The sequence below is a fragment of the Crinia signifera genome, chromosome 3 (assembly GCF_055691185.1).
Source record: "Crinia signifera chromosome 3, ASM5569118v1, whole genome shotgun sequence".
NCBI lineage: Eukaryota > Metazoa > Chordata > Amphibia > Anura > Myobatrachidae > Crinia > Crinia signifera.
Genome location: NC_139219.1, coordinates 13,880,429 through 13,902,631, shown reverse-complemented (window position 1 = coordinate 13,902,631; position 22,203 = coordinate 13,880,429). Strand labels below are relative to the sequence as shown.

The 22,203-nt window shown below is 45.4% G+C and overlaps 2 protein-coding genes across 2 annotated transcripts in view; both read right to left on the bottom strand.

The window, feature by feature from the left end:
• Positions 1 to 3,581, bottom strand: part of STPG4 (sperm-tail PG-rich repeat containing 4) — a 46,031-nt gene extending 42,450 nt beyond the window's left edge. The window contains exons 1-2 of the mRNA XM_083174844.1: positions 3,501 to 3,581; positions 2,942 to 3,097 (exon numbers count right to left, since the gene is read on the bottom strand). Coding sequence (XP_083030970.1) covers positions 2,942 to 3,097; positions 3,501 to 3,581 — 237 coding nt within the window. The remainder of the gene's footprint in view (positions 1 to 2,941; positions 3,098 to 3,500) is intronic.
• Positions 3,582 to 7,802: 4,221 nt separating this feature from the next.
• Positions 7,803 to 19,963, bottom strand: CALM2 (calmodulin 2). The gene is made up of 6 exons (XM_083175291.1): positions 19,816 to 19,963; positions 12,234 to 12,264; positions 11,426 to 11,569; positions 10,964 to 11,070; positions 9,233 to 9,368; positions 7,803 to 8,572 (listed from the first exon to the last, which is right to left on the bottom strand). The coding sequence occupies exons 1-6, from the start codon at positions 19,816 to 19,818 to the stop codon at positions 8,544 to 8,546; spliced, it is 450 nt and encodes a 149-aa protein (XP_083031417.1). The 5' UTR covers positions 19,819 to 19,963; the 3' UTR covers positions 7,803 to 8,543.
• Positions 19,964 to 22,203: the final 2,240 nt, after the last annotated feature.

Below are 22,203 nucleotides of genomic sequence, written 5' to 3'. Positions count from 1 at the left end.
ATGCGACTTATCGCGACGAATGACAAAACATCAATTACCTGCTGTGCTGAACGTCATGGAACGGCCAGTGCAGTGAGTACATGGGGCATTATATGTAAGCATGGGATTGGAGGACCCCGGAAATATCAGTGTACAGAGCCCCAAGATTTCTGTTAAGCATCCAGTAACATGTACACATGTGATAATCCAAGCTATATATTTTTTTCATATTAAAATCAAGTCTGATATCTTTGGATGACCCATTAACCCTTTGAGCGCCAAGTGAATTTGTCAAAAATTGATGTGAAAATTGCCAAGCAAACATTTTTATTCATCATAATGACCTGTAATGTTTACCCTATATAGGAAATATAGGGTGACATTTAATGAGATGCGAAAATTAGATTTTTGCGATTTTTTTTGCCAAAACCGTCCGAAATCGCATATTTAATGAGTTGCGAAAAACGGCAAAAACTGCTGATTTTGCCGCGAAATCGCTCAGTCTGAAAGTGCAATTTTTAGTCGCGCCGGAACTCGCATCCAGATGTTTTCCCATTATAAAGTATACAAATCGCATATTTAATGAGACGCGAAAAACAGAAAAAATTTACTAAAATTCACCACACATGCAGACCAGGTTCTGACAGGTGAATTTGCATGGTCTTGTCTTAAAAAATGTGTAAAAGTTTATTTTTTATTTTTTTTAAATGGTGTGAGGTCCCCCCCTGAGCATAACCACATGAGCACATTTCCTCAAATTCGCACATTTTCATGACTAAAAATCGCACATTATCGCACCATATCGCACTTTTTTTACCTGGAATACGCACCTCATTAAATATGCAAATTTGCTGCAAAAAAAGCAATTTTAAAAAGTGTGATAATGGGCGAATTTAAAAATGACTAAAAATCATATCCTATTAAAATGTCACCCATAATCTTTTTTAATTACACAACATTTTTATTTGAATTTATATAACAAGTGCGAGCCAAGCTGGCATTTTGTAGCGGATATTTTGCACATCACTCAAAGGGTTAAAGCAATACTGTTAAGCCCCGTACACACTATGCAATAAAGGCAGACAGTAGGCGCCTTAACAATATAATTGTGCATATCGATAAGTGTATGAACGATAACGATATAAATGCGTCCTCCAGTTGGTCGTTATCTACCTCCTTATCATCAGTACAGTCCAGTTTTGCCTACAGTACATCATTTATGACTAGGTGCATATCGTTTTGTGTGTACCAACGATAACGATACATTTTTTTTTCATAAAACTAGATGGTAAGGTGTAAAGAAAACAGTACATCTTTATAGATTGTAATCGTTCGATGTGTTTGCGATATATCGTTCATTCTGTAGCTCCGGGGAGTTCAAAGGAAATCATTTACAATAATGTTATCTCCTTTATTACATCATAAATATGCAGCTTTAGATTATCTGGGGTCTGCCCAAATTGACCCTGATTTATGAGGCACGGAACACAGTTTTTATGACTTTTACAGCTCAGCGGCATTAAAAAAGGACAATGATATAATCATTAATATAATGACTAATGAGTTGATACCTACACTTAGAATGAGTTGCACCCATATACATATAATAGGGAAAATGCCCAAAGAATTCTACATGTTACATACAATGACTACTAATAGACATTGCCCAGTAATGTACAGAATCCAGCTGAATATACTTTAGATTTAAGAGGGGAATTATATTTCACTTGGGATGTTGCTACGGGCAACCAACCCGATTCTATCGGTTATCTTTTGGAAGGTGCTAAAGAAATAAGAACTCGGTTCTGATTGGTTGCTCAGAGCAACATCCCAACTGAAACAGAACTCTGATCTTAGTAAATAAACCCCCTAGCATCTCATTAGCACATCACAAACCTGGCCACCAATGATGACTGCGAACCCCCCCTGAGTCGTACCTCAGTTTCGCTCACCTTATTTAGCATGATCTGCAGATTTCTTCTGCTATATCCCACTGCGGCCATTTTGGTTCCCCCAGTAACTAAGACAAGAAAACCTTTTACCTTGCCTCATATAGAGCATGTTGTCATGAGACCCAACTGGATTGTCCAGCACGACTACATCGCGTTTCTAACGCACGTTACAGCCCGCAGAGAGGCATTGTTAGCGACCAAAGAAACACCTATTGTACAATGTGCCGCATTCCAACCTCATTGCCCCGAAGCTCTTTAGCGGAGTATCATGACTTTTTGTCTTATACTCAACCGTACGGCGTACTGACACACTCGAGTGCCTATATAGGAGGTATAGCTGACAATATGTAAACAGTAAAATATAATACACAATATACAGATTGCCGGCTTCTCTAGAGGTAGCCCCTTTATATCATTGGAGAAAGTCCAGGACACACCACCAGACACATAGGGGTGACTGCATTTTTAGGGAGGATGCATTGAAAAAGGCCATGTTATTGAGGCCTTCCGTGAAATTAATTTGTGTGGATTTGTGATCCAGCTGTGGCTTTTGGAAAACGGGAGTGAGAATAATAAAAGCAGTATGTTAATACATGAGGCGTACACCCTCTGCCGCTGCCGAATAAGTTGGTCATGGTCATCGAGGTAGTAAAATGAAACCCTTGTGAAGTCAAAATATTAACAAAACGCATTGACATTTTCTGAATTTTAAGTGATTTTCTGCAGAAAGCTGTATGACTACTTTAAAACCTTTTTTATAAGTAAATGTTGTTGGTTCTACAAAAAGTGAAACTAAGATTACTATCTGTCGGGGTATCTTGGTGCGATAGTTCTGTTCCAGAACACCTCATTGCAGGGCTGGGCAACACCGGCTCTCCAGATGTTGATGAACTACACATCCCAGGATGCTTTGCATTAGTTTTGCTATGTGGCCATGCTGAAACTGATGCAAATCATGCTGGGATGTGTAGTTCATCAACATCTGGAGGGCCGGTGTTGCCCAGCCTTGCCTTATTGGCAAGCAGGTCTTGAAGAAACTGTGCAGGGAGGTGGTTCAGAACATCTTGGAGAACTAACCACGGATCTTCTGTGGCTGTAGGCTTGCTCATATCCTTCGGCCTCTTCACGTAATCCCAGACAGACTGGATAATGCTGAGATCCGGGCTCTGCGGGAGCCAAATTGTCACATCTAAATGACATTGGCTGTATGTTTGGGGTCATTGTTGTGCTGCAGAATAAACTTGGAGCCAATCAGATGCCTCCCTGATGGTATTTCTCAACTTTGAGGACACATTAATCCTGACCAAATCCGCAACTCCATTTGCCCCAAACTTGCAAGGAACCTCCAACGTGCGTCACTGTTGCCTGTAGACACTCAATATTATACCCCTCTCCAGCCCTTCAGGGAACAAACTGCCTTCTGTTACAGCCAAGTATTTCTCATTTTGACTCCTCAGTCCACGGCGCCTGCTGTCATTTGTCTGAACCACACTTTCTATGTTTTTGAGCATTGTTGAGTTGCTTGGTCTTGGTTTCCATGTTGAAGATATGGCTTTTCGGGTGCTGTACTTCTATGAAGACCACTTCTGGGCAGTCTTCTCCAAACACTAGATGGTTGTACCTGGGTCCCTCTGGTTTCTGCCAGGGCATCTTCCTATTTCAAAGGGATGTGTCTTTCATCTGAAGCATTAAGTTTCCTTTGCCGACCACCGCGTGTAAGGTCCCCAACGTTGCCCCCGTCTTTGTGCTTCTTCAGAAGAGCTTGAACAGTACATCAGGGTTTGGCTGTTTGGTATGATTGGTACACTTGACTTCAATACTACAAAATTGACTTTGTGTACCTATAAGAATTGATGCTTACCCCCCAATTATACATACTCCACCTCCTAACTGTCCCACTTTGAGCAGGACTTCCCAGTTTTCCTGGGGCTGTACCATCCACAGACCACAGTGTTAGGTGGGGAGGCAGTTTTGATGGTCACAGACCACTGCTCTACTATGCGAGCAGGGTATACAGATGTCTTGCGCAGGACACACCCCATTTCACGTGAGCGGGGTGTCCTGCTCCCCTAGCCACCAATGGGGGTTATTCAGACCTGATCGCAGCCCTCCGATTTTGCAAGGTGGGTGATTATCGAACGACTTGCACAGGGCGGAGCTGCACTCTGGGTGGGTGTGGCTATCTGAAAAGGTCAGAACAACCCCCAATGTTAGGAGGTGTGCTTATACGTGCTGAGCTGACACAATATACAAAGTCACTGCACAGGGTGGGTTTGAAAATGACAGATAGGAGCTGATTGGCTGGTCAGTGTTCACTCTTCATTTTATCAGTTTTCAAAGCTTAGTACATAGGGCCTGAATCTCTATGTGAATGGAACCCCACAAAAGTGCAAAATGAGCAGGACACATTGCTACAAGTGTTCCAGAGCAGGGCTCACTGCTGTCCTTTGCGGTCAGGAGATAGTGGCGCGATGACCGGGCACATACGTAATGTGTATTGGCAGTCTACATGGCAGTCTACAATGTGACATAAGTGATAAGTAATTCTCAACTGGTGACAGTACTTTTGTTTTTCCCAAAGAAAACTAAAATTAAATTCTCCCTATTGAATCATCTGAGTGTTGGACGAAAATTGCTTAACACATCTAACAATAACCAACGGACACAATTTTTTGCTGTTGAATTAGAGCATCAGTGTCTCAATGCTACATTTACTGGTGTGGTACACATAGCAGGCAGCCCAGACGGAAGGAAGAAGTCAAGTTTGTAATCCGCAGAGGTAGAACCAGAGGACTCATCAGGGAAGTCAAAAAGGCTCAAGCAGCAGACCATGGTTGGCACAGATAGGAAAGCCCTATTGGAGCAGGTGGAAGCGGTTATTGCATTTGCAGTGCTGCAATTGGTAGTTAGAGACAGCACAGGATCACTAGGAATTACCTAGCCAGAGATTCTCAAACTCGGTCCTCGGGAACCCACACAAGTATTCCCAGGCCATACTGTTGGGGACCATAGAGATCCCCTAAAAATCAGCATTCAAAATGACTGTGTACCTACTGGGGATTTCCATACTATACCTTGTGATGAACCAAGATATATCTCTACATTATTTAATAGTATATTAGGTCAGCGCTTCGTGTGCCAGTGTGGTGGTTCTCAAACTCGGTCTGCAAAACAGGTTACTGGGCAGGTGCACAGGTGAAGTAATCACCCACAGATGAAGCCAATTACTTCACTTGCAGCTCTGCAGACCTGAAAAATGAGAACTGTACTGAGGATGAGACAAGTCAGACAGATGTATGGTCTACATCAATGCACATTGTGCAGATACCACTTCTCACCTATGTATTAAGGAATGTGTGGCAAACAGTGACACCCCGTTACCAGTGCTGCTACCTACAAGATAGCAGTCAGGGGTGTGACGCACTGAATGAAAGGACCAGTGGCACTGACCAGACTAACCGTTGTTGGCATACAGCACCTCACTGGCTGCTAGCCTCTCCCCACTGCATGAGCGAAACGTGCCACAGATGCATTAATACATGTATCTGTTACAGGACCCTGAATAGGCAAAGCAGGTCCTGACAATGGTACTGTGAACTGAAGAGCGCGCACCAACTTCCCTGATTATCTCAGAAGCGGAGGCATCAAGAGGAAGCATCTTGACTTGACCAGAGATGCAAATCCCAGAATTCAGGATTGAATAAATGCCAGATCCTGGAATTGGCTTTTGTAATAAGAAAAATTCTCCCGCATATTTACTTTAATGGTGCGGGTGGGCAGCCATGACCAGGCACCGGTGGTCAAAGCGGCTGCACGGTCTGCGCAGTGTGACCTCGGACCGCCATGCAGAACCGCAGGCTGGGCAGTGCCCAGCTTTAGACTGCACATGCATAGTCTTATCCCGGTATTGAAAGCCTGGCATTTTTGGGGCCAAATTTCAGGATCTCGGGATTGGCCACCCATCAGTGACAGGGCAACACACACACAAAGCATACTGTCAGTATTTAAAGAGCACAAGGCGTATGCAGAGTGTACAGTGCAAAAAAGAACTGCTGAGGCTGTGCCCATTGGCCACAATAAGGATGATTTATCTCTTCAAATTTGTGCCACTTCTCAGCATCGTGCAAAAAATAGAGACCACTGTTGTAGTCCAGACTCTATGCCAGGTACCGTCCTCTTTCTGTATAAGAGGTACAAGAGGTTGCAACTTACTGTTGCTCTGTAAAAGATCAAACACTTCATTTTCCAGACCACATGTTTATCACACTTCAAAATGTGCCAGTAATGACTACACCTGTGCACCAGATGGATGGTCTGGAAACCAGGGAATTGTTGGTAGATCAAGGCCTGGTTTAAACAGCAATGGTCTTTGTATTCCTATTTGAACTCTGCTTTTAAAGAATGCCTGTTGGAAATACTGAGGTGTGCCCTGAAGACATGCCGATAACCTGTGCCATCTGGCTGGTTGGAACATAAACCTGGTAATGTATTAGGGCAAGAGACAGTTGACCATGCTGGGAAATGGTCAGACACTGCCAGATTTTTGTTCCAACCAGCCAAGTCTGACAATAAATCTGTATATGTATGGCCAGCTGTAGACTGATGTGATCATTCCGACTTCATAGCTGAAAGCTGCCAGTTTACTGGCCAGCACCTACAACCAAGCATAACTTGTCCAGTTGCTGTAGAGCAGGGGTGGCCAAACCGGTCCTCGAGATCTACCAACGGTCCACGTTTTCCAGATCACCTAGCTGGTGCACAGCTGCAGTCAATACTAACTGTCACATTTTCAAACATGCTGCATTCATTCCTACTATAGATCCACAGGTTGCCTGGAAAACATGCACCGTTGGTAGATCTTGAGGACAGGTTTGGCCACCCCGGCTGTAGAGGGTATGCATCAAGTGCTGTAAGCCTTGAAGACTCCCACACACAGGAAATCTGTGCTTAGCGATGCAGTTAAGCAGATCACTCAGCAATTGTGCTGCTCGGTTCTCTGGAGAAGGTAACACAAGACATTGGTTACTAATACTATTCAGTGTGCTGGGGGAACCAATCTTGAACACTACATAATAGAATTCAGAGATATTGGTTACATATCACCTGCACAGGTATATGTAACCAATATCTCTCCACTCCACCACTCAGTGTGCTGGGGAACCAATGTCTTGTTTTACTTACTCAGTATTAACCCCTCCCTCATGCACCCGAGTGGTATTACTGAACTAATTGAGCATCTACCACCATCTGTACGTCGGTTCTCTGTAAAACACTGGCGCATGCAGTATAAGTCTAATCCTGTGACGCATAATACCGTGCATCGCTGCTGCAGGGGTGACATACACATTAGGCAATCTGTGCTTCATTTGTAAGTGATCTGGGCTCAGATTACCCTGTGTATGCCCCATTACATGCGCAACAAGTGGGAGAGGCCTAGAACAAAGCACCAACTAGGACGGACCACCAAGGCTCTTGCTAAATACAGACATCTGCATCTTTGTAATACAGTACCGGAGACTGCATACAAGCTACATGCTTGCTGTTGCCCTTCACAGCATCATAACTGGGACAGAGCTGCTAGGTGGGACATGACGTTAGTCCTGTGCTATACAGAACGGTTCTCACTGTAATGGTTAGCATTATTCCATCACCGCACTTAACAAAAATTAACCTTAGAACATCTGTGTGCATGTACATGTGGTAGGGAATATAGATTATAAGCTCCACTGGGGCAGGGACTGTTCAAATATTCAGTTTAAAGCACTGCGGAATATACAATCTTCCCAATGACCCTAGAACATGTTCCACAGGAGGACAACTGTGGTCCTCTTCTTTAGTGACCGCAGGGCAAACACAATAAGTGACCATGAAGACAGACTTGTTTTTTTTATTGGAAAACAAATATACAACTTGGAATGGATTTGAGGCAAATTGTGCCGTAAGCAGGTTCTTCTGAAAAGTGGCTAAACCAAAAGTAAACTTTTAAACTGGTGAAGGATCTTACAATTCACTGCTGGGTAATGCTATGCAGACCCCATTTGTGATAATCAAAGAGAAAAATGGTAAGAAAGCAGGATGGAGGTGTCCCGGGTCTGGAGCAGAGCAGTGGAGGAGGAGGTCAGGGAGAGCGGAGAGAGAGAGAACGAGACATGGATCTGGGTAGACCAGCTTTGCATTAGTGCAACACAAGTTCAATATTGTTAAACTATCTGTAGTTTAGAGTCGTTCACTCCACGTTCCGACAAGCAGACATTACTTGAAGAAATCCAGCTTGAGGAGGGGGAGGAAGAGATTAAGAAACAAAGACCCATTTGCAGAGCTTTAGATGTTCCCTTCCAAATGCATCGGGGCTCTTCATGTGCACAAAGGGCTTCATTAAAAATCCAGAGAGCCACATGCAGCATTGGTTACTTATTCAACTTTAAAAAAAAAAAATATGAAAAGAAAAAAAGAAAAGACAGTGACAGTAATATGGGAAACATGAATGGAATTCTAAATTACTATACATGCATTTCTGACAGTAAGGGGGGAACCTTTTACAGATAAGTTACAAACAAAGCAAGGCAAATAAACATCTTTGTACAAGAAATTTAAACACATTCTGTACAGTCTTCACTTTGCCGTCATCATTTGTACAAACTCTGCAAGAGAAAGAAAAAGGTGGTTTTAGGGAAACTCCACGAACAAACAGTTACTACGCAATGATCTACAGCAGCTGTGGCCCAGACTGGTCCCCAAGACCTGACAGTTCACGTAGCTGGTGCACAGGTGTAACCATTACCAACAGTCATTTTCAAACCTGCTGCATTCATTCCTAACTGATACATTTTAAAGATCCGCAGGTGGCCTGGAATCATGAACCGTTGGTAGATCACAAGGACTGGATCTACAGCACTATTTCTTGCTAAAGGATATATCGTATATCTGTGATAACTAATTTAAAGGCCCACGTGTTCCTGTGCATTGCATTGACAGTCTATGTAGGCATAACACGCCTAGCCAGAAATTGGGCGTTACGGTGCCTTATATCTGTATCACCAAGTGCTTGCAGAACATTGTATGATGTAATCAGATTACCCTGCACTCAGGATCTGAATAAGCTGCATATACCTCAGCACTGGCTGTAACTGACTGAGCGCGGGATGTATGACAGCCACGTTTGGAAGCACACAGCCATGGTTCGAAGTTGCAAAGTCTACGGCACACTAACCAGAGGGTGTCTAGTCCCTCCCACAGTGATGGGTGATCAGCTGCCATCCCCCCAATAGTACTCCCCTTTAGATACATGTTTTAGACTTTACCTTCATAATTTACTTGACCATCTCCATCAATATCTGCTTCCCTGATCATTTCGTCAACTTCTTCGTCCGTTAACTTCTCACCAAGATTTGTCATAACGTGACGGAGTTCAGCGGCACTGATGTAGCCGTTTCCATCCTGCCGAGAAACCAGAGAGAAGTTCAGATTCGCACAAGTCAGATTTGTACATACACAAAGCAGATCATCCCTGGCATAGCCTGTTGTGCACCAAGTCATCCTATGTATGGTAGAACTGACAGTCAGTACTCAGAATCCTGACTAACCCGATTGGGGGGGGGGGGGGGGGGGCATTATTGAAGCCTCTTATTGGCTAACTGGGTTCGCCAACCATTTTATCCTTCCAAAAGGTAGATATCTGTCACAGGCTGAGCCAGGATTCTGACTGTTGGCGAGTCATACAGAACCGGTCTTTCTTTTCTGCCCAACCATAGTTTATACAGGTTTACTGTACCATGCAGAAGAAGCCAAGCCACAACAGCAGATGTACTTGAGTCTTTTGTAGATCTATACGGACTCCCTCCACAAGGAAACCAGTGTTACATGCACTCGCCCAGTCGCTTGTCTTTGTAAACATACATATATATCAGAGTCCTGGATTTCTTATGTCCCTGTTTGGTGGGAACACCTGCCTACGCTGTCATTGTGCCACATGCAAATGACCATTCTGCATGGACGGGACAATACAGGGAGATCAGACAGAATATGGAAATATCGGCTTCGAACAAGGAGAGTTCCCTAGAAGCCACAGGAGGATGATGGAGGAGCCCTTCAGCCAAAGGACAGGGTAATATGAGAATGGGTAGAGGGACTGAATTCAGAGAAGGGATGAGACTACTGTATTCAGCAATGTGCAGGGAATGTAATTACCACATATGCTGGAGGACTGGAGGGAATGCTGCATTCTGGGAATCTCTACATTGTGACAGGACATAACAGGAACATCTGCATAGGAAGCCTTTTCGCATATAAGGTCAATCCTATTATTCCCATGAATACATTTAACAATATCTGGTGCAGCTTTGTCACTCGGCAGTTTCCATTTTAGAGGAATAACTAGTTTGGCCACAAAGGAGACAGTCTATTGTTTTGTCGATTCGAGCAAGTGTTGCAGTTCCCAGTTACTTATGTCGCAGCCAAATTCCTCACAATGCCAAGTTTTTGTACCACCTGAATAGCAGTTTGGTGGCCAGAAGCCCAACAAGGCTTACTTCTGCTCTCGCCCTACATTGGTAGGCAAGCAGTAATGTCTAGCCATTGGCAGAATAACCCACCTGCCCAGGAACACAACTATACATAAAATGTAAGCTCTCGTGGGCAGGACCCTTTCCTCCAACTATCTCTGCCACCCTGATAATTGCACCCGTGTCCTGGCCACTGCCTTTACCATGTGCTGTAATAAGTTATTCTTTTTATTGCTCACCCACGTATAGTCAGGCGTTGTGGAACCCTTGTGATGCCATGGTGCAGCATGGTTGCACAGTGGTTATATCAAACTCAATGGGGTCATGGATTTGGATCAAGACCAGTGCCCTGGCTATGTAGAGTTCACAAGACCGCCATGTTACTGCATTTCTTACAACAGACCCGGCAGTAAGGTAACTGGACTATACATTAAGCGGTCTAGATTTAAAGCTCCACCAGGGCCGAATGTGTCAAGGACGACACTGGCTTAACACTATACAGGAGAACCAGAGGCCGCAAACGGTAAATACCTTGTCAAACACACGGAATGCTTCTCGGATTTCTTCTTCACTATCTGTGTCCTTCATTTTTCTAGCCATCATAGTCAAAAATTCTGGGAAATCGATTGTTCCGTTGCCTGTTGGGAACAGAAGTGTTAGAGTGTAGTCCAACAAGCATGGTGGTTAATCCAGCCCTTCACACACTGGGCAATTTTACCCGGTGTTGCTTGCTAAAGGGTCGTGTTTGTGGGCGATAAAATAGCCAGGAGCGCACTCTTGCAACCAGCCTTTAATGGTCGCAGGAGCATGCTCTAATATTTGGCTTAAAAAAAAAAAAAAAAAATCCAACACCTTCGCTAGAGCACAATGCACCAGTTATTTCTAGTGAAAATACACACACTATAGTTTTTAAAAGACAAAATTCCTTGCAATTTTCAGCCCAAATCACTGGTCGCTGAAGACTGTACACTGAGCAATATAATGCCGACTTACCATCTGCATCTACTTCATTGATCATGTCCTGCAGCTCTGCTTCCGTGGGGTTCTGGCCAAGCGACCTCATCACTGTGCCCAACTCCTTTGTTGTGATGGTGCCATCGCCGTCCTTGTCAAATAATGAAAAAGCTTCTTTGAACTCTATAAAAGAGAATTATATACTTAATATAAGACAAAGCCAACACAATGGAATGATTGAAAAAAAAAAAAAAAATGACACAAAGAACTGAACTTCACTGTGGGCACGAAATGCCAAACTGCCTTCTGGAGTCTGACAGCTCAGAATGCTGTATGTACATGTATGGGCATGGTGGGTGTAAGACCAGAATATGCTGGCCCCAGCAACAGAGTCCAGTACGATAAAGAGAACAAGTATCTGTCTTAAGCAGACCACACACTGGGGCAGATGTATTAAGCCTTAACAAGAGATAAATGCAAGGGTGATAAGGAGAGATAAAACTCCAGCCAATCACCTCCTTACTGACTTTTCAAATACAGGCCGTAACATGGTAGTTAGCAGCTGATTGGCTGTGTGTCGGTAAGGAGGCGTTAGACATGGGTGGGCAACCATGAACCCAGTTGAACCACTTTCATGGAAGCCATATTGCAGGGTTTAGTCATGGTGACACTCTCCTGCCTAGAGCCACGTATGAGTTTAGTTCAGCAGAGAACTGCTGCAGACACATGGATTGCAGTGTGCGCTAGTAGTCAGGTAACCCTCTATATATAGGACTCTGGCTGACAGATTCATTCAGGAAGTGTCACGTTACAGAAACGCACAGCACGGATGTGACTGGTACTGTACCTGCGATCTGCTCTTCTGTCAGTTGGTCAGCCTGGAACACAAAACAAAGTCTCGTTACGCATCTTACAGATAGTGTCCATGAGCAAAACTCCATTATACGAATCAGATCAATGCATTACATCACTGGAACATTGCATTAATGAGTTGTATGCGTGTGATCTACACATTTGCTGTAAGTGTACACCAGGGCCCAGCAGACTACATACTACTCGCTTTCCAACATAGTGGTAACGAGAACAAAACACTATACAAAGAGTAGTCGTTGCCTAGGTTTTTTTTTTTCTCAACTCCATATACAAAAGTTGATGTTTCCCCTATATGGAACCGCTTCTAGAGCCAAATAGTGTGTGAGCCATTACGCAGCGGCCAAGTATGGCAGCAGTAACCACTTATGTGTGAGGGAGGTCCCGCAATAGCTTAGCTGTACAGAGGGGAGGAGCCTTATACACAGCAAGCACTGGATCCAACCAATGAATGCACTAGGAACTGGTGACAGCCCACAAGGGGTGTGCACATGACAAACCCACCTCCATTTACCCCGACAGGCTCAGCTTATACTATGGGAAGGTTTAGGACAACCAGTGACACAGCAAGCACCGATAGACATTTAGTCTAGTCCTTGGCAGAAATAGTTAAGCTTCGGATGTACACAGACACACCCCACAGAACACAACAGCATGAACTAATATGGCAGCATTCCCAATAGATCAAAAGGTGCCTATTACATACCATCATAATTAGGAGGATCATTAAGCCACAGCCAACATTTGGCAGCAGCTATTAAAACGCCTACTATGAAGCACCTGAGTTACAACGCTGCAGTAACCAGAAGGGAATCCTCTGTAGGTGCTGCACTAGTGGGCAGAGAAGAAGGCCCATTGGCACAGACCGCTGCTCTCCCTGTCCTGCAGGAGGCCTCGCTAGTGATGCTACGTGAGCAGAGTTTATGGAACAGGTCTCGGACAAGCTTAGCCCAGTTACTTGTAGTATTGGGACCATATGCAGCTCTGCAGGGTTATAGAAGAACAACTGTCTGACTATAGACACTAGAACGCCAGTGCCAATATGGTTACAATGCCTACATTATGGGCCAATTCAATTAGCATTTTAAGGATGTAGATCCGGGGCTGTGTGTGGCTGAAGCTATTCAATAGCTGCATTACCATGTGTAACCTGGGAGGGTGCATGTCAGTCAGTGATCACCACCATTAAGTGCCAGACATTACCCCATGTGACTAATGAGGTCCTAGGGTGAGCAGAAGTCTGTCAGACACAAATAAGTAACTACACTACAAGTAGGTTTAGTTAGTAGGCCTGAAGCCGTGTACACACAGCAGCTAAGTGCTGAAAGCGCTGGCGACCATATTGCCAGTGATGGGAGTGTGCCGAGTGCGCGCTCCTGTTTTACAGTTACAATGCTGCAATCACAGGTAACAAGAGCTATGCAGCTGCTAAGTGCCCGACCTGCACGGAGTTCATGTGCCTAAAGGTACCAGATTCAGGGCCAGATGTATCCAGCTTCGAGACGTGATAAAGTGGAGAGTGATAAAGAACTAGCTCCTGTCATTTTTCAAGCCCAGCCTGTAACATGACAGTTAGGAGCCAATTGGTTGGCTATCCCTCGTGCATCTGGCCTTAGCCTACATGAAGCGGTCGTCTGAACAAACTACCCGATGAACTGCAGCTAAGGCACCGACCACCATACTTTGGACAAACTCCTGCACTCGCCTCAGAGGGGTGCGGCCAGAAATCCATGCTCAGTGACGGCTTTTAGTGTGGGGCAGACACAGGAACCATTGCATGCAGACCTGATTATTCAGCATACAAGCGGGCAGTGCCTGACCCATCCATAGCGGAGCAGCACAAGGCAGCGTTTCCCTGGCAAGGTGTCCTGCATGCCCGACCAGACCGTTCGGTGAAAGGTCTTTGCCATAAGTCTTACTTGTATCACTATACACATAACATGCAGCACGCCCGGCTAGATGTAAGCGGACACATCTGTAGCACTTACACTGGACTGAACCTAGCTGCCAACACTTCCCTTCCAGTAATTACTGAGCAGAAGTCCCATGACTGGGCCCAGGAGGAAGTGCAGCCTAAATCTCAGGAAGTGGCCCTAGCAGGAGACTATGGAAAGTGGCTCCCTCCGCCTGTAATACCAGCCATATGACCAGAGATTATGTGGGCCCACATCAGCGCTCTTGGCCCCCCCAGACACATTGAGGGATTTGGTGCTCAACAGGAAGAGTGAGCCACTTTCAGCCCAGCCTGTGTGTAATCCTGTGTATGGGCTTTAAGGTCATTGGCTTATATGGCTGTACCCAATTGGCATTTTCATTATTTCATGCAGAACACTTGAGAGAAAGATACTTATGCAGCCAGTCACCAACAATGGAGATTATACAGAAGACAGTGGGTAAAGGGACGAGACAAGCGCAGTATTCCTGAGCCACTGTTAATTATAGCCCCACAAGTTTACCACCACAGGTGCTATGACCACATGGCTTCCCAAATTCAGTGATCGGTATATTGTGGACCAGCGGGCTTGTTTGAACACCCAAGGTAGTTATTGGGTGCACATCAAAGGGTTATTAGCCTAGACCATCAGTGCCAGCAGCTAGTGCCAGCCTGCCAGGGTCCCTTGCAAGAGCATTTCAGTGACCTGACAGTCATTCACCTTTATCAAGTTAATGTTCCCTACCCCTCACCTTCCGTAGGTAGGCCACGCGGGATCACACCAGCTGGGTATGAGCAGCCAATGGTGTAGATGCTTGTGTGACATGTGCTTTGTAATCTTAGTAAGGGCAGTGAACAGGCGGCTCCAGGCCAGAGCCTCCATGTGCTGCCCAGAGTCTCCTCTGCTTTCTAGTAGTGGAATCTTCCCACTGGATTAAGTTGCACAGCAATCAAAACACACATTCCATCTTGACAATATAATCCAGATGTGTATTATATAATCGTGCCTGCAGCCTATCAGACCTGATCTGCCGGGGACTCTGCATCGGGATCGAACAGACACTGAATTCAGCAGTACATATGTAACTCAGACTAACTTTCTATTTGATCCGGAATATATAGTCTAAATCAAGTAGAAAAAAAAAGTGACCCCTAATCGCACCGTGGGTACACTGCATAAAGGGGCATGCACAGGGAGGTGAGATCAGGAGATTTCCCATACACACACACACACACTAGTCTGAACACTAGTTACAATGTTGCTGATGTGCTTTACAAACAGGTAAATGTATGTTCTGATCGTTTAAAGGGCACCCATTGCTGCCCTCAAGGTTTACCAGGTTGCCCATCACTGGGTGAGGGCGATTTTAGTCCCGGACATAGTTATCTTTTGCTGTTTGTACTGGTTTAGATAGAAGTTATTGCTAACCCTACATGCCTCCACTTATGTAACAGTCGCTGCATCAGACGCCTGGTCCCAATACACAGCACTAAGGAGACAAGCGCTCCCACTTGCCGTATCCATGGAAACCCTGCTGCCCTACTAGATATTAGGCCATGTCTCACCAATAGGCATCCAGAGGCCCATGGGGTCCCCCAATTTACACTTCTGTATTACAGAGATCAAGCAGAGGCAAGATCCCCAATACTGTAATTCAAACTACAGCTTGGCAAGTAGCTGATTAAAGGTCAACTCCTTTACACCCCCCTTCATGATGCAAGAGGTCCTTGTTGCCACCAGTGGCTCACATGATACAGCAATTGCTATATGGGAGCCAGAAAGACATCCAATTCATATTTGTTGTACACAAGTCCCTTACATGGACCCTAAAAGAAGAACGTATAGGGGAAAATTATACAGCTGAAGGCCTACTACCACTTCACACTATGTATAACTGGCCACTAGAGGGCGACTGAAGATACAAAGACACCCAACAGATAGGTACGGTGGTTAGGTGGAAGCTGTATGCGTCTTCCCATCTTTGACCAATTCCATGCGTGTTTTAAGTAGTGCCTCCCTACCACAGACTGCAGCTCCAGAAGGCCCGCTGCTGGGCTATAGCATGTGAGGTTACCCAGTAACACACTTTACTACGCTGCCCATACTAGGAGATATGGGGGTGTGGTGTTGTGAAAGGGGAGGTGCCTGGCTATATACACAGGGTGGACAGTCCCCATGAAAGAAAAAAAATAAAAAAAGGATGTTAGAAATCCATAGTAATGGTTGCCATGGAGTGAAGAAGAGTTTCTCACTTTCAAAATCTCTCTAGTGGGCAGACAGGTACAGCTACATCAGTCGGCATGTGCTGCTCTGTGCTCCTCATACACAAGGGAGTGGGGAGGTAATGGGTTGTGCACATAGCAACTTGGCACCACATTGCAGCAGATCACATTCTCCCCAACATAGGCTCAGTAGGTCACGTGATGGTGCAGGTAGTGTAAACCAGACCAACAACAGCAGAGCATTCTAAATCCTCACTATCTGTTGCCATGGTAATCAAAACATGTATGGCAGCCAATGACAAAGTATTAATCACTGACTGCAGTAAATACACCTGGTTCATAGGTTAACGGTTTAGGGTAGCAATTCCTTTATCCATTTAACAGCTGGAATGACTAGTGGGTGCCCGATAATTCCTGCATTGTGTAACAATACTGTAATTCCTGCATTGTGTAACAATACTGTATTTAGCCACAAAGTGCCATTTGTGTGTTCCCCCAGGTCACCTTTCTTCATGCCAAGAGGCAGGTTTCCTCCCAAGGAACTTTGGTCTGCTAGAGCAACAATTTAATTGCTATGGTGGGCGCCATCTAGTGGTATGGCGGTATTTTTACATTATGAGCCTTGGATCTACTGAAGACAACCGAAAAACTGGATGTCCCATTTTCCAAAGGAGCACAAGCTTAGCTTTGGGCATTGATTGTTTATAAAAATAAATATAATAATTGGTGGCCCTTAGAAGTTCTTCCACTTAGATTGCCCTCATGGTAGGATGCCCATTTCAAGCCTAAAAGGGCACAAACCAATTGTGTGAGAATACTGGCCACTTCCAGTAGGCCGTTTCGGCCTGAACCTCCCACAAAGGCGCCGAAACAGGCCTCCATCTGCAGTCCCATGTAACAAAGTTCCCAAGTGTTGCAAAGACCCAAGCAACAAGAACAGGAAGTACGTACAGGAGGGCCTCACAACAGCGCCATCTTTGATCCCTGATAGTGATGGCAGCAAACAAGAGTAGTGCTGGGCCCATCAGCCCTCGCCAGGAGAACACCGACAATAACACACTATTGTGGATGTCATTTTGTCACCGGTTTCCAGAATGGTGGTGCTACGTAGATTCTAGTCCATGTACTGGAACTTCCTCGTCTACCACTTTTATGGAGCAGCCTTTTGGCCATGCTCAAGAGGCATGGAGGCTCCGACACTCATGAATCATGTACAATGTATCATTCATAACTGCAGTGCTATAAAGGTTTATTTAACCACAAGTAGTTTGTGGTAAAAAAAAAAAAAATTACAACATAGCTTGAAATAAAGCATAACATGAAGGCTTCCAGCCAACAGAATCAGTGCACTGAAGTCTGACTGAGCCGTCGCACACTTCCAAGGATAAAGCAAAGAGAGAAGTTTAATCAATGGACACAGCTTCCAAGCCCAAATTAGCACAACAGTTCAAAGATCATTGATTAAGCTAATAGCACCACGGCATGTGCCAGAAGGCAGGAATGCACATTTGGCCACTATAGAACACACACACAATTAGCCGTGATCCAGGGAATTCTGCACGTCGGTGTCACTACTACTGTATAAACAAGCACGCCTCGCCCCAAATATAGCCCTAGCTCAAATAAACCAACGTTACATATGGTTACACAATGGGCACTGATTAGAAAGCCAGGCGAGCACCCCTGTAATTTCCACTGACCCATGCAGACCTGAGTAGATGAGTTAACAAGTCACCATCACCAAAAAGGTCTCTGAAGACACATTAGGGCCGTGCATGCATGCAGCATTGGTGTAGGAAAGTGCTTTAACAGAACACATGCCTATGATGTAATCTCCCGTAGTTTCCTTTAAAGTAGTTTGTGGCCTGACCTCATTGTAGATCTAGGATTAAAATAAAAACCCCAAAGAGTACAGAAGAACCCCCCCCCCCCCTCCCCCCAAAAAAGATCCTGAAATCAGAGAACGGAAGTGCAAAAATATCATTTCTGCTGGGGCTGCTGCCTGCCACGCCTAGTGTAACTAGATAACCGGCAACTAAATACAGCCACCATCTGCAAGATGAAGGGGAATAAATCCACAAGTCAAGTCATACCAGGACAAGATGACTGATACCTATTTGATAAAGTTAGTAGGTAGGTGTGGGGGGGGGGGGGCAGGGGGTTCTAGAGTTTAAAAAAAAAAAAAAAAAATTATAATATAACCGTTTGCTGGAGTACTATCCCATGGGATCTCCACAACCCACCACCCAAGTCATAATGGGCAGGACTAAGGTCCTTCCTTCCGGAAACTGCAGCACAATGCAGCTGGACCCACCCTGATACGGGGAGGTGAAGTGCTGCCCCTGTGACAAATCTTCTCACCAACTCCCTTTTCCAGGGGGGCTAGCAAAACCACCTCCTTGCTGAACTTTGGCCAGGGTGGCATGCTAGAGCTCCTTATTAGAACAGCACCCTATAAAGACACTCCGGCACACGCAGGCCATAGAACGCATCCAGACCAGCCACCAAACTCAATGGGGGAAAAGAAAAAACCCCAATATGTGACAGTAAGCCATTAGATGCACACAAACCGGTGTAGAGGTAGGTGGTGGGCGCACTATTGGCGAGGTTGTTCCTGCTGCACCGCCTATCCCCCTAAGTCCCAGTTTCCCACATAGGGGGGTTATTTAACATTACATAACAGCCACTTTTCCATACAAAGAGTGTCAGTCACCGGCTGGGCGTGGGAGGAGATCTGCATGCTGCAGCCCTGTGGCATCATTTTTTTTAAGCCTGGCACAGAACCTCACCTTGGAAACTGGATTAATAGGGTGCAACACCCCAATAAGTGCTGCAGAAAGCAGGAATGAATGGAGCAACCTGCAGTGGATGTAAGATCACTGATGGGTCCCCCCCCCCTGTTAAAGAGGCAATATTGCAACAACATGAGCACCATGCTAGAACCAGATCCTGCAGGGACCAGAGGAGGAGACAGATAGCGCCAACAGAAGGAGGAGCAGTGTACACAGCATGCATTCGGCATAGACAGTAAAACACAGCAGCTGCAGAACATCCTATAAGCCAGGGGCTGAGCCTGACAGTTAAGCTTGCAAAGGGGTTCTGCAGCAGCTGCATACCTAGCTGAGGTTTACGGCGCGCCTGCCAAAGGGGTTCTGCAGCAGCTGCATGCACATCTGAGGTTCATTGCTGCTCCAGCAGAAGGTATCAAAGTCCAGGGTTAAGGAGCGCATAAGCCACCTCCAGGACCGTGCGAGCTAGGGAAAGCCCTGCGGTCTGGCTGGGTGCAACCCCCTCCGCTCGCAAGGCGATGGCAGCGGCTTATGTCGTCCATAGGCACCAACATAATCACAGACAAAAAGGTCCCACCACGCCCGCAGGACAGCCGCCACCGGGCGCTACTCACCATTTCCAATGGACTTAATTAAGCGCGCAGCTCCTACAAGGCTCAGCAGGCAGCACAACCTCTCCCCTTCGCAAGCTCGACTCGGACTAATTTCCAACCGCCGCCAACAGCTCTTCATAAACCACCTCCCTCCGCCCTGGGTGAAGGATCCCTCCGCCGCCGCACTGGCTCCGCCCCCCACTCCCATCATCATTGGCGGCGGCGATGGCGCCGTTATCTCGGGCGCGAGTCGCCTCTCTTCCCCCTCCGCCCCCACTTACAAGCCGGGCAGGCGAATACCGGTGGGTAGAAAAAATAAATAAACCGCCCGACCGCAGTAACCGGGGCTCTTACGGCGCTTAATAGTGAATACTCTTCCCTGACTACGGCGAGGGAAGGAGGGAGGGGACTATTTTTTTTAATCGGCCAGGCGGATGTGCACCGGTAGGGAAGGGTGATGGTGTCTAGAAGCGCTCGCTGATTGGTCGCTCGGTACCTGCAATGCGTCACTCAGACATGCACACTACAGTGGTGGTCGCGGCAGCGGCGGCTGGCGCGCATGCGCAGTGGCGCCGCTGCTGAGAATAAACGCAGCAGCACCTCTCCTCCAGCAGTAATGGGGAGGGGACTGTCAACTATGGAACCTAATAGCACTAATAAACCAAATGTAACATATCCGTGCCTTACACGTCCCTTCACCCGCTGTAACCCACACGGGCTAGCAATATAGTGCCGCATTTGTCATGGCACTGTGACTGAAAAGCCCTTTTATTCATATTTGTTTTGCTTTTATGGGAAGTTACTGCCTCATGGTTGCAAAGACTGTTGCATGCAGCACCTTTCACCTAGCTCAGCCTCTCCACCCTGGAGCACTGTCACCTGCATTAAATACACCTGGATCTGCTGCAAAATGTTCTTATAAGCAATTAGTATCAGGAACTGGAAGATTATACAGTGCATATGCCAAAGTCCCAGAATAATATTCCATGCCAACTTTTCAAGACTATTATAGTTATATATATATATATATATATATATATATATATATAAAATTACAAACAACTAATGAAACACATATAACACACACACACATACAACCACACACACACATACATACAAACAACCACACACACACCAATGTTTACCATTATTAATGTAGGTAATTATATTTCAGGGTATGCATGATCCTATTTTGTTGCATTGAATGCATTGCCCGTAATCTGCCAGCGATGTTTCCCATAATGCTAGATGTTTATCACCCACAGACGACGCTGTCTGCAGCCAGCATGGTTAATGAGGCGTAGAGTGTAATACTGTACAATGGTTAGCATATGGGACAGGAGAACACAGAGATCAGTAATTCAATTGTGCTCATCCTCTTCACCTGAGGGCACAGAAACAATGGAGATGAATTGCTGTGATGAGACAATCTTCTGGGGGAGACTCATATTACACGTGCCATATTTACAAACGGGGTATATGATATATTATTAAACCCAGCTCACTTGTACCAGGGTCCAACCTGTTGCTATTGTGCTGGTAAGCGATCTACAGAGTGAAAAAGAAGTGTACGGTATGTCTATGTAAGGTGACGAAGCCAAAGGTACAGATATACAGAATCCGTATTTTATTAAACAAAAATGAGTGCCACATAAACTGTCTCTGTGTATAACCGCAACACGTGAGGCAAGTACTGTGGTAGTTTGTTTGGTCACAAAGGGCATTATTCTAGTTCATTCTTTCTGACCAATTCCTTCTTAGATGGACAAAACCATGTGCACTGCAGGGGGGCAGATGTAACACGTGCAGAGAGAATTAGATTTGGGTGAGTCATTTTGTTTCTGTGCAGGGTAAATACTGGCTGCTTTATTTTTACACTGCAATATAGATCTCACTTTGAAGTAAAACCCCACCCAAATCTAATTCTCTCTGCACAAGTAACACCTGCCCCACCTGCAGTGCACATGGATTTGTTCATCTAAGAAGGATTTTGTCAGAAAGAGGGAACTAGAATAAGGCCCAAAGTCACGTCGACAACACTTTGTATTGTCATTAGTAGTAGTTTTGAATCTGTTGCACGCCGATTCTGCTTAGCTATACTTACGCTTTACTGGCGCTGCAGCGTTCTCTTCTACTGGTCCGTCACTGCTGTATGATCTCTCATTTATATGGAGCCAAAAGGTTTCCATAGAGCTGATGAATTTATGGATCTATGAAAAATGCTGTTTTTATTTGTTAAACAATTTTCTAAAGGATCTATAAATCAACTTTCTTAGGTCAACAGGATACGCCATAGGTGTTTCTATAATGAGTGCAATGGGGGTTATTCTGGTTCACTCGGAAAGGCAAATTCACTCTCTAACAGACAAAACCATGTGCACTGCAGGGGGACAGATGTAACATGTGCAG

What these genes read in the sequence shown, in the direction of transcription:
- CALM2 (XM_083175291.1), bottom strand. An exon ending in GACAGAAGAGCAGATCGCAG is followed by an intron (nt 11,570 to 12,233) that starts GTACAGTACCAG and finishes TCTCTTTTATAG; the next exon opens with AGTTCAAAGAAGCTTTTTCA. An exon ending in CATTCCGTGTGTTTGACAAG is followed by an intron (nt 9,369 to 10,963) that starts GTATTTACCGTT and finishes GTTTCTCGGCAG; the next exon opens with GATGGAAACGGCTACATCAG.